Below are 13025 nucleotides of genomic sequence, written 5' to 3'. Positions count from 1 at the left end.
CGAGTTTCGACCAACCCTGTATACAAAAATTTCAAAATTACCTATACTAATGATTCTTAACAATAGTAGACTATATTAAAAATCACTTGAACGTAAGCAGAGTTTTTAATGTCAAATCCCTCTATATTTATCAATCAACGGGTAAACTATTACAATTATACAGGGTGTGACCATTGCTACTAAATTAATAAAAAAACGTAAATATCTCTTAAAATACCCTGTATAATATTACAAAACCTCATATTTTAAGAAAGAAGATATTAAGGAGAATCCTTTCTTTCTTTCCTTCTCCTCTTCCTTGTACCCTATCAGGGTGTCGGATTTGGGATCGCTATTTTAATTTACATTCACCCATCTCTTCCATTCTTTTCTGTTTTCCGCCATTATTTTTAATTCCTCAAGTGATTTTCCTTTAACTTTTCCCGCCTCTACTATGTGCTGTATCCATTTTTTTTTGTCTGCCTATTTTTCTTTTTGCAATGTTCCTTGCTTCGTGGATTCTTCTCGTAATTCTGTTGGGTTGCATCCTCATCAAATGCCCATACAAATTCATTTGTCTCTTTTTTAGTTTATTCATTAGTGGTTCTTGGTTGGCCATTCTCCTAATAGTCTCGTTGCTTAATCTATCCCATTTTGTCTTTCCAACTATCCTTCTTAAATGTCTCATCTCCATTGCATTTATTCTGCTCTTATGTTTTTCCAAAATTGTCCAGCTTTCACTTGCATAGAGCACAGTCGGTATCACTATTGTGTTATATATGTTTATTTTTGTCTCTATTGCAAGTTCTTTTCCCCAGTATTGGGGATAAAGCATAGTATAACTTGTTTGATTTCTTTGCTCTATTTGTTATTTCCCAGTATATTTTTCCGTCGTTAGTAATGATACTTCCCAGGTATTCGTAAGTTGTAACTATTTCCAGTTCTGAGTTTTGCATTTTATCTTTATTTCATTATCTTCTTTGCCGTTGATTATCATTATCTTACTTTTTTCCTCGTTTATTTCAATTTTTAGCTCTTCTATTTCCTCTACCCATATATCCAATAGTTTCTGCATTTTGTTCTCGGAATCTGCTATTAGTACTATGTCGTCCGCATACATTAAGGACTCTATGGTTACCGGTTGTAATCTATGGTATCCTATTATTGTCTGTAGTTGGTTGGTTCTTGCTCTAGTTTTTCTTATTAATTTATTCATTACGATTATGAATAGCAAAGGGCTGAGACCAGCTCCTTGTTTAATATCTCTATTCCAATTAAATTCTTCTGATCGTTCCCCTGCTATTTGTACTCTTCCTTTTACCTCTTTGTAAGTACTTTCTATAATTTTTATCAATCTGTTTGCTACATTTATTTTCCTCAAGCATTCCCCTATAATTTGTCTTTCTATCGTGTCAAATGCTGCTCTTAGATCTATGAATGCTAATACCAGTTTTCCCCCGTACCTAAGCATCTTTCTATTAGGTTCCTGATGGTATATATGTTGTCATTTGTTTGTCTTCCTGGTCTAAAGGCCGCTTGTTCATCTCCCAATTTTATTTCTACTTCTTGCCTTAGTCTTTTCTCTATTATTTTCGTATACATTTTAAAGCATACCGATGACAGACATATAGCTCTGTAGTTTTCGCAGTTTATATGTTCTCCTTTTTTGTATATTGGTACAATTATGTTATTCTGCCAGTCTCTAGGGATTGCTTGTTTTTCCCACGCCTCTTTATATATTGTCCATAGCCAGTTTATTCCCTCTTCTCCCATGTATTTTACCATTTCCGGTTCAATTTCATCATCTCCTACTGCCTTGTCTGTTTTTATGTTTGATATTCCTTCTATTACTTCTTCTCTACTTATTTGGTCTATCTCTGTGTTTTCTTGGTCTTCATTTACTACATTGTCAACCTGTGTTACTTCGGTATCAAATTTTTCCTCATAATATTCTTTCCATACCCTAGCTATTTGTTCTGGGTTTATTTGAATTTACATTGATCTATCTCTTACTGCATTTATCTCCTTTCGTTTTCCCCCTTCATGTGTCGTATTGTCGTCCAAAAGTTTCTATTATTTGTTATATATCCTTCTTGTAGTTTTTCTCCAAATTCTTTCCATGATTTTGCTTGTGTGACTGTCTTTTTTACCAATCGTCTCTGCTTGTAATATTCTTCTTTATCTTCTTCTAATCCCGTTTCGATGTATTTTTTCCATGCCATTTTCTTCTTTTTTATTTCTGTTTTCACTTCTTTATTCCACCATCTTGTCATTTTCTATGGATTGTTACATTTTTTGATTCCACATACTTCAGCTGCTGTTTTCTTCCTTGTTTTCCGTCTTTCTTCCATTCTCCATGTTTCTTTTTGGCACTCTATCTGTCTCAATATTTTATTGGTTTCCTTCTTGTAAAGTTCTCGCACGTTCTATCTTTAGTTTGTTTACTTTTACTTTCTTGTACTCTTTTCTTTCCACCTCCTCTATTTTTTCATTCTTCACTTTTGCAGTGACAAGCCTGTGTTGTGTGTACAGCTCCGGCTCTTTTTCCTTTAAGATATTTTGTATTTTGTGTTCCAAATTTCTCGTATATACGATATAGTCGATTAATCTCTTTGCATTTCTCTCTTCAGCCACAAATGTATATTTGTCTTCAATGGTTTGTTCACTGAATGTGTTTCCTACTATCAGGTCATTCGTTTGGCAGAATTCTAGCATTTTAATTCCATTTCTATTTAATGTTTCTTCCCCATATTGTCCAATACATCCTAATCCCCTATTAACGTCTTTACCTACTCTAGAATTCCAATCTCCTAAAATTATTATTTTGTCTCCTGTCTCTCTTAACTTATCTAATGTATATTGGAGTTCGTTGTAGAATTCTATCATAGCCTCTTCTTCACTACCTTCTGTTGGTCCGTATATTTGTATTATTCCTATCTTATCTTTTAGTTCTATTTGGGCTGTAATTATTCTAGATGATACTGCTTCGTAATTTGTTATCCTTGATTCTATTCTTTTATTCACTATTATACCAACTCCTTCTTTTGCTCTTTGTCCCTGCAGTACTCCGGAATATTTTAGGCTATATTTCTCGTTGATATTTAGATGTCCTTTGCCTGTCTTTTTTGTTTCGCTTATTCCCAATATTTGTACATCCATTTTTTCCATTTCTTCTGTAGCTTCTATTTCCTTGCCAGTCAGAGATGTCACATTCCATGTCGCTATTCCAATATGATTTGCCTCGCTATGATGTATTTCCTCATTACCGTTTTCTTCTTCTCCATTGCTAGTATTATCGTTGATTTCATGCTCCCTGGTTTTTGTATTATCATTGTATCTACTATTTGTTTCGTTACTGTGTTTATTTATAATACTTATATTTAATTTTTCCCTACCTTCATTACTATTTATATACCCATTCCCAATATTTCCTTCACCCATCATATTGCCCACATTGTTGTTATACTTAATACCTATATTCCCATCACCAGTAATATTATTAATACAATATTTATCATTTTTACTCCTAATTATATTCTTATTACTACTTAAAACTAAACATTTATTAACATTGTCCAACTTATTTAGAAATTCTTTTTTCCCTGTTCGTTGCATGTTCCTTGGTTCCTTGTATGCAGCTCTGGTAGTTTTTGAACTCGCTATTTCCACTACTGTTTCTTCTTTATAACTCCCATCTCCATTCCTTACCATCTACTGTGATTTTATTGTATCCTATTTTGATCATTTTTCCATTTTCCCCTTATCTCTCTTGCTTTATCTCTTAAAGCTAAGGAGAATCCAAAAATGTAAAAATATACAGTGTGTCCCATTTAAACAAAACGAAGTTATAAGCAACCTACGGTATAACCGAAAGTTGCAAAAAGATGAAAATATTTTCATTTAATAGATCATATTTATTCCAGTTTTCATGATTGTGTTGCCTTTAGTTCTCGAGATATTTCTAATAGGCCAGTTATCTGCCTTACCCTATATATTTAGTAGATGTACCCAAACTAAGTAAAATATGTATGGTAAAATATAGAAAGTAGATATAATAAATATATTTATTTAGAACAAAAATAACACATTCTTCGTAAAAAGTAAATTCTTACAAATTAAGTGAATACAACTACAACCTCTTCCTACGATCCTTGTGTGATCTCTGTTAGAGATTTTTGTTGAATCCATGAATTTAAACACATTAGTGTTCTACTTGTCGTTTCGATTTTTTGTGGCTGTCAAATAAGTTCTCGAAAAATAGCTTTCTATGCAGGCTGACGTTGCTAGGGTGGCAAGAAAGTAACTCGCCATTTTTGATAATGTAGGAAATGCAGTTTCTTGTCATTTCCACCACTTCTGCAATTCACTCCATGAATTTTCATATCGACTTGTGTTTGGAAAGGATTGAAAAAGTTCAAATAAGTTTAAATTAAATGTGGTAACTTCATCTGACACCAACTGTACATTTAGTTTGGGTTTGAAGTGACCCTTCTTTGTCAATGTAAAGTGAATAATAATTTTCATTATAAACATTTCTTCTTGATGGCTTCATCTTTTAACGATTGTCTCCCTGTGGTTAAAGAAAACATTTCAATTTTATGACGAGGGTCCAAAATCAAAACGATACAATACATCCAGTCAATCTTACTGTAATGCTTAACATTTTTATCGCGAGCTGTCTCAAGATCAAATTATCGTTTGTGTCGAGTATCATATTAATCCCAATGAACACAATAGAAAGGGTAGAATATTTCTCTCCTAAAACTGTAGTTAATGTTTTGAAACTTTGTAAATGCTTACATGTTCTTTCAATGACAATTCAATTCTGTATCAGATATTCGAAAATTTGAAAGAGTGCTCTTTTAAAAAGAGTACATTTTAAGAAAGAGTAAATTTTAACTCCCAGGACAGCATTTCCAATATAGAGTTCCATCTCGTTTTTACTTCCAATTTGGGAATGATCATGTTTAAATTTAATGAGTCGGAAAATTTTGCGAAGTTATATTAAATTACCTTAACCTTTGTAATTGTTGCAATATTTTCAGATATTGTAGCTTCGTTATCACTAGTATCAGAGTCTTTGGTTTTGTTTTCCTCAGATGTTAACTCAAACACTTCCATTACATCTCGAGAACTAAGTCAAAAACATGTGTAAACACATGTAGTTCGTATTCACACAATCAAAATTTTGTATTAGGTTGCCCAATTCTTTTAAAAAAGTGAAGTTAGTATAATTAGTGTTGTCAGTAGTAATACCGTAAATTAAAGTGTGTAATATTGAATTTAGCCCTATTAAAGAAAATAAAGTTGTCATTGAAATTCATCTATGTCCTTTTTTTGCGTGTATAAAATCTAGTAAAAAAGAATGTAATGTTCAGTTATTGTCAATAAAATAAAGAGCTATTGTATAGTAGCCCTTCATCGAATGGGAAGACCATATAATTATGGTAAACGAAATTTTTTAGTCACAAGAATTTAAAATTATCTTTACTAAATTTTTCAAAACATCAAATTTGAAAAAAAATGCGTGACTAATTGATTTCTTGAAGAAACAATTATGTTTGGATTAATGTAGTTGTATAGTTGGTGGGTTATATCATCTTCAAAGAAGTTAAAGGGCAAATATTTATTTAAATCAAAACGGCAACAGGTGTAGGGAGCGTGGGGCGGAACGAGGTACTTAATATTTGATGTAAAATTTTCCACAATTAAATTCAAAAATGTCGTGTGCTTTGTGTATGTGTTAATTGACCACTGTAGTGGCTATCACTCTCTAGGACCAGTGGTCTCATATTAGTTGGTTTAAGATAAAAAAACATTTTTTAAAAAGTGGCCTCTACCCCGTTCCGCCCCACGTATGGGGCACAACGGGACATTCAATGATATGTATAATAAAAGAATAAAATGCTTCTTTTTTTCAACTCAAATATATCATTTTAATTTGTTACAAAATTTACAAATTAGTACGGCTTCGTCGTCTTCACTGTCGACATCTGCACAGGAGTTACGTGCCCATTTTTTGCAGAGTGAACATAAAATCCATCCTTCTGAAGATCAGGAATAAAAGTCGTCACAATAAAGGCATTCTGCGTCGCTTGATTCCAATGAATCAGAATCCTCTTTCGGAATACTGCATTTTTTATAATTTCGTTTTAATTCTGAGGTATGATATTCCAGTTTTTTAGAAGTGAAATTTTTCTTCAATTTCAGTTTTTTAGCTGCCATTTGTGTCTTTACAAACAGTGTCATCTCCAATTCCTCTTTGTAGAGTTAAGGTTAGTACAGCTGTCTTGCCTCTTTTTCGAGAAGCCTTCTTGGCAGTTTGCTGAATTTTCGGAATATGTAAGACGGCTTCAGGGGACAAACATGGGAAACTTAAATTTCCACGGCTAGAGGCATTTGTATTGTCCCATGAAGAACACCCCGGCTGAGGATTTAAAATATCTGATGCAGTTCTTTGAGAAAGTCGCTCATCAAAATTTTCTGTTGCAAATATTGTAGAAGTTATTTCTGGGGTTTTTGCTCGAAACTGATTACTTGTTTGTATCATTTTTTGTGGTTGTGTCGCCGTTTGTTTCTCTGGATTATCGCTGACGCTATTTTGAGTATTCTGTATATCAGTAGTAAATGATGGTAAGTAGTCAGCCTCACTAAACACGTTTTTGTTAGGGGGCCAAATTCTCGTTGCCCGAAAACCGTTTATAGCCGTTCTCATTGTTGCTGCGTTTACAAATGCACTTCCAAACAACGTAGAAATCGGAAGTATCGGTACAACCTTTCCTGGATTACAACGTAACCAAGTACGAACCTCATTTTCATAAGAATTGCTGAGCGGTTTCATAAAACAAACGTCCAGTGGCTGTACCTTATGACTGGTGTGCGGCTGGAAACAATAAAATTACACCGTTATCTCTTGCATGTAAGATAAGCTCTAGATTTTTAGTCTGGGTAGAGTGCCCATCTAACAAAAGAAGAGCAGGGTGGTCTTTGGTCGCTTGAGAAAACCCAATGAATGATTTGAACCATTTCATAAAGTTCTGTTGTTATCCAATCCGAATCACTAGTTTCTACTAATGATTCTACAGGTAAGCCAATTTCAAATGTCTGTTGCTTCCTTTTTCTTGGAAATATAAGCATTGGTGGCATGTATGCCTCAGTAGAAGAAAATCATATTTCAGCCGTTATCGTTTCCCCGCGTTCGGCAGAAGTTAAGGACCCCTCTTGGCGTTTCCCTTTTTATGCTAAAACCTTTGTATAGCCTTTAACAGTCAATCCGGTGTCATCACAGTTAAAAATACGGTCACCTTTAAATTTATATTTTTCTATTGCGTCCAAGAGTAAAGTAAAAAATTGAGAGAAAGCAACTTGGTTAAAACCCATTGCTCGGGCTACAGAAGTGGATTCGAGCTTTCGCAAAGTCAAAGATGAGTGTCTTTTTAAAAATCCTCTTATCCATTCCGTTCCAGCCATCTATGTACTAGCATTAAATCTATTAGCCAAACCATGTTTGAGTGCTAACTGATAAGCTAGTCGGCGAAAATGATTAATGGTCAACCCAAGCAGTCTAGATTCCATAGTTTTTAAATAACATACCAATTCCAACTCGTGTTCAGTAGAAAAATACAATTTTTCCCGCCGTTTTGTCAATTTGGAAGCTGCCACTGTTTTCCTTTTTCTTCTTGACATATTTTTCCAAAGTAGTCGGTGGAACACCAAATTGAATTGATGCCTTCTTGTAGCCCATTTCCGTATTAACTACTGCTAGAACAGCTTGCTCCATGGAAGCATATCTTTTTGCTTCTTGAATTTTGTAAATATACCTCTTTGTCTACTGTATATTTTAATTGTACATCAGGGTCTGTCGAATTTTTTGTCTACCAGAAAAGGTTTTTTAAATCAACTCCCATCTTCAAGATTTCTTTAGAGATCCAGTTATTATTATTATTATTTTCACTTAATTTTTTTACAACCCTAGGACAAGATATATCAATATTTACAAAGGACATAATATAATATTTACAAAGTCAGTATAAGCAGAGTCAATATTGTCGAGATTTTCATAAACAACCTTAAAATTCTCATGATTCAACCTTGCTTGCAATATTGATATACTTGGTTCAGACAAATTTCTAAATGTTTTAGTATCCGTAATGTCATTTGTATGGTGATCTATTGAAATTACATTTGGTATTATAAGTTCCAATCCACTATGATCTCCAAGATGAAAATCTCTAACTGTTTCCTCATTTGGTAGGGAATAATTTGTAAGATTATGATTTGAGATTATGATCAATTTTAGATTATGTTGTACTGCCGTTTTTATTTGTAAAAATCCCAATAGGTTCTAAGTTTTGGCATGTTAAATTAAAACTTTCAATGTCATTCAGTAGACATTTCCAGAGACACACTCAGATAATTAATATTAACACGTTAAGCCCCGGACCATCATGACATAATTTTTCTGTCAGACCGGAACATTTTTTTAATAATTTTGAAATAAGAATGTGTATAACTATTTATTTCTATTCTAAAATAAAAACAAAATACATTTTTTAAGTAAAAAAACAGCATGTACCAACAGGGTACACACGGTCTATTTATAATTATTTTTGTAATTTGTTTTAATGTGGACCATGTGTGCCATATTGGCTCACACCAGGAAGATAATCAAATACCTTCTCCCTAAGATATTTTAAGTTTAAAAATACAAAAACAATTTATTTTTTCAAAGAGCATGTATGAATATTCACAAAACACTTAACACACATATATGCGGTATTAACGGCACATGCCGGACAAAAAGTATATACCCTTTTGGCATTCTTCATCGCTGATGCTCTTCCTTCACGGTTCGAAAAGTTCTTGTAACATGCTGAACACCTTCCCCTTTTCTCTTTCTCGTCCAAGTATGCAGAGTTGTTAAAGAGTTTTCAGAAGTTGTTAAAGAGTTTTCAGAAGTTGTTTGAGGCATTAAAAGACTTTGAACAATCTGTTCACGGAACTCAGTAATTGAGAGATGTTTGCCAGTAACAGATTTGTAGAGAACTAAAGAGTTCACAAGTGCGGTATTTGTTAGTAATTCCACAGCCAATTTACGATACCACTTCATACTTCGTCGAACAGGGGAATTATATGCAGCCTTTTGATCCGACACATCGATAAAAGATTTTGCAGAATTATAGTCAACAATGGTCGATGGTTTGGGAACAGGTCCACGTTTTGTTTGAACATCTATCATCAAAGGAATATCCTTGGTCGTTAAAAACAAAACGTCCCGTTTATCTTTCCATTTTCCGATAACAACTTTTGTATTACTCTGTAGATACTTCATGTCACCTCTTTTTAATTTTGCATTGACTACCGCTTTGGGATTATGTTTCCTATTGGAACGTAATGTTCCGACTAAATGGGTTTTCCTATTATTTAAATCATGAGCCAAGTCAACACTCGTATAAAAATTATCAGTATATAAACTTCTGCCTGTATCTAGAAGCGGTTGCATAAGTTCCATCACCACTCTGGATGCTAACGACTTTTCAGATGGTTGCATCTCTTTTCCACCGTACACTTTAACGGCGTACGTATATCCATCTGCGACGCAAAGTTTAAACAATTTGACTCCATATTTGTGTCTTTTTCCAGGAATGTATTGCAAAAAACTAAGTCTACCACGAAATGGCACCATAGTTTCGTCAATACATAACGATTCTCTAGGAGTACACATTTTCTGAAACTTTTCATTTAGTATTTGTACAAGAGGAGAAATTTTGTAGAGTCTGTTTCCAGGTGGGCAGCTCTCGTTATCTGAAATGTGAAAGAAGTGTAATAATATTTCAAATCGACTTCTACTTATTTCACACATTTTAGAAACTTCATTTTTGTAAAGTAAATTGTTACTCCAATAATTTCTGAGTTTCGGTTTTCTGTCTAACCCCATCCAAATAATGAGAGCCAAAAATCGAAGCAATTCTTTTCTGTCAATTGGTCTCCAGTTACTCATAAGCGAATGTTTCGTTATTGACTCATTTACAATACCAGCGATTATGGTTTGTTCGGCGTATTTATTAGTTTCAGTAACCAACAAATCTTGCACTTGACGGTCGATAAACAGTAGGTAGAAATCTATTGGTTTGTGGTCTGTAAGTTTTGCGAGTTCTTCCTGATTTATTCCTGAAGTAAATGATAGTTCGAACTTATTGAGATCATCTGGATTTGGCACATCGCTCCATGTTATTTTATTTCTTGATACAACATCGTCAATAACAGCTTCCAGGCTAACGTTTGCAGATTCAGCTTTTTCTACAAAGCAAAAAAAAAGTAAACTACAAACAGAATTTGTGCATTCCTAAATAACTTACCTATCCTTCTTGTATCAGCCTCCTTTTGGATACAACTAGGACCTGCAGTTATTTTATTTCTTGATACATCGTCAATAACAGCTTCCAGGCTAACGTTTGCAGATTCAGCTTTTTCTACAAAGCAAAAAAAAAGTAAAGTACAAACCGAATTTGTGCATTCTTAAATAATTTACCTATCCTTCTTGTATCAGCCTCCTTTTGGTTAGAACTAGAACCTGCAGTAAATTCTTTGCAATTTTGTGTTTGTTTGCAAATTTTAGCTTTTTTTCTACGAGACTCATATTCACTACTGTATGAGTCTGAAGAACCATCAGTAACATTTTCATTGTACACTGGATCGGCATCAGAATCATAAAACGTACTTTCAGACATACTACTATCACTAAAGTCACTCTCCTCAGCAAGTCTGCGAAGTTCGTCTTCCGATAGTCCTTTACGGAACATTATCTTATTTTTTAGTTCCACTTGTTAACAAAAAACTGAAGAGAAAATAGTGTTAGCCTCGTTAGACGTTCGAACCGATACTGACTGAAGCATGTTAGAAATTATAACCTAACCTGTTTGTGAACACGTGGTTTAACGGACCAACCTCTGATTTTGTTTACCACAGACCGTTTACACACATTTATACATAAGAAAGCACGGCAAATGCGATCCTCGACGAGCCACGGCATTAGGAACACGACACTTCGCTGTGGCCTGATAGGTACACACGGTCCCAGATAAAACTAGAGTGTGTGCCAGTGTGGTACACATGGGGCTTAACGTGTTAAAATCACCACTTTCAATAACATACTTAAAATGATCATAACAATAGTTTAACGCTAAAATCTCTACATCACCACTGGGTGCTCTATATATGTTTATCAAACAGTAAGTAGTTGCATTTAAATTGAAGGTTATACAACAACACTCGAAAGTAACTTCTTCTGCTAAACTATTTAAATACTTTGGTACTTTAAATGACATTGACTGTCTGACAATTATTAGGACACCACCGTGGATTTTTTCAATTCTATTGTATGAAGCAGCTTGACAATAATTTTCAAAATTAATACTTCTTCTTCTTGCAGTACCGTCTCCTATCGGAGGTTGGCTACCATCACAGCAATCTTAACTTTGTTGGCTGCAGCTCTGAACAACTGTATTGAACTGCACCCATACCACTCTCTTAAATTTCGCAACCAGGAAATCCTCCTACGTCCCACATTTCTCTTTCCCAAGATTTTTCCTTGGATGATGAGTCTTAGCAGAGAGTACTTTTCTCGTCTAATTATGTGGCCTAGATATTTCAGTTTTTTCGTTTGTATGGTTTTTATGACTTCGCATTCCTTCCCCATCTTCAGCAGAACATCTTGATTTGTTACTCTTTCTGTCCATGGTATTTTTCACATTCTCCTGTAACACCACATCTCGAATGCCTCAATGTTTTTGATGTTTATCTTTTTCAGCGTCCAAGCTTCCATGCCGTACAGCAGAACGGAGAAAACATAGCACCTCAACATTCTTGTTCTTAAGTTTATATTTATGTCCCGGCTGCATAGGAACTTTTTCATTTTGACAAACGATTGTCTCTCTATCTCTATTCGCCTCTTGATTTCTCTTGTCTGGTCATTAGTATCAGTGAAGCAAACCCCTAAATATTTGTAGGACGTAACTCTTTCAACTGGCTGATTATTTATTGTTAAATTCACATTGGTGTATAGTTTCTTCGTTACAATCATGAATTTAGTGTTTTTGATGTTCAGTTTTAGACCATATTTATTGGTATGAGTGTTTATGTTTTTCATCAAATACCGTAAATTTGCTAGGTTATCCGTTACTATTAGCGTGTCATCAGCGTATCGTATATTGTTAATTAACTCTCCGTTAATGTTCATACCAATATTTTGCTCTAGGAGTGCTTCCTGACATATTGTTTCGCTATATACAGTGCTAGTCAAAAATCCGTACCCCCATCTTATCTTTTGAACGGTTATACCTATAATAGTGAAATTAGGAGGGAGGAAATAAACCGACGTAAGCTTCTTAACTAGTCATGACAGGTGACGTAATAGTGACAGATGACGTTACAGACCCACTGTGACCGATAATTTTAAATGGGCTTGCTTATGGCAAGTGATACTTCGTTTGAAAGGTATTCAAAATACCTATTCAGTTATACTAATTTTTTTGATTTTAAGTTGATTTTGATTTTCGTGAATAAATTAAATAAATATAATATTGTGGTTTCACATTTAATTAATAAAAATTGAAATGTTCGCCTATGGTTTTTTTGTCAAAAAAGTTGACGTTTTTCAATTCACTAGTAGTTTTTACGTTAACGTCAACCTTTTGACAAGTAATCATAGGCGGAATTTTGAATTTTTATTAATTAAATGCAAAACTACAATTTTATATTTATTTCATTTGTTCATCAAAATTAGCTTAAACTCAAACAAAATTAGTATGACTGAATAGGTATTTTCAATACCTTTCAAACGAGGTATCACTTGCCATAAGGTCCCATTTAAAATTATCTGTCACAGTGGCGCTGTAAAGTCATCTGCCACTATTACGTCACCTGCCATGACTCGTTAAGAAGCTTACGTCCGTTTATTTCGTCCCTCAAAATTTTACTATTATAGGTATAACCGATCAAAAAATACGAGGAGGTACGGACTTTTGACTAGCACTGTATATTGAATA

At 34.0% G+C, this 13025-nt stretch overlaps 1 protein-coding gene across 1 annotated transcript; it reads right to left on the bottom strand.

Annotated features, from left to right (window-relative positions):
- Nucleotides 1-8803: 8803 nt before the first annotated feature.
- On the bottom strand, nucleotides 8804-10796 carry LOC126891087 (piggyBac transposable element-derived protein 4-like). Its single transcript, XM_050660264.1, has 3 exons — nucleotides 10511-10796; nucleotides 10338-10451; nucleotides 8804-10278 (listed from the first exon to the last, which is right to left on the bottom strand). The coding sequence occupies exons 1-3, from the start codon at nucleotides 10779-10781 to the stop codon at nucleotides 8804-8806; spliced, it is 1860 nt and encodes a 619-aa protein (XP_050516221.1). The 5' UTR covers nucleotides 10782-10796.
- Between the last annotated feature and the right edge of the window lie 2229 nt (nucleotides 10797-13025).

The sequence above is a fragment of the Diabrotica virgifera genome, chromosome 9 (assembly GCF_917563875.1).
Source record: "Diabrotica virgifera virgifera chromosome 9, PGI_DIABVI_V3a".
In the NCBI taxonomy this organism is placed as follows: Eukaryota; Metazoa; Arthropoda; class Insecta; order Coleoptera; family Chrysomelidae; genus Diabrotica; species Diabrotica virgifera.
This window is presented reverse-complemented; position numbering and strand designations above follow the sequence as displayed.

Bases quoted from the DNA above. Each gene is read 5' to 3' on its own strand.
- LOC126891087 (XM_050660264.1), bottom strand. From the start codon at position 10,781: ATGTTCCGTAAAGGACTATCGGAAGACGAACTTCGCAGACTTGCTGAG. The intron at 10,452-10,510 runs GTAAATTATTTA...TTTGCTTTGTAG, and splicing joins GGCTGATACAAGAAGGATAG to AAAAAGCTGAATCTGCAAAC. The intron at 10,279-10,337 runs GTAAGTTATTTA...TTTGCTTTGTAG, and splicing joins GGCTGATACAAGAAGGATAG to AAAAAGCTGAATCTGCAAAC.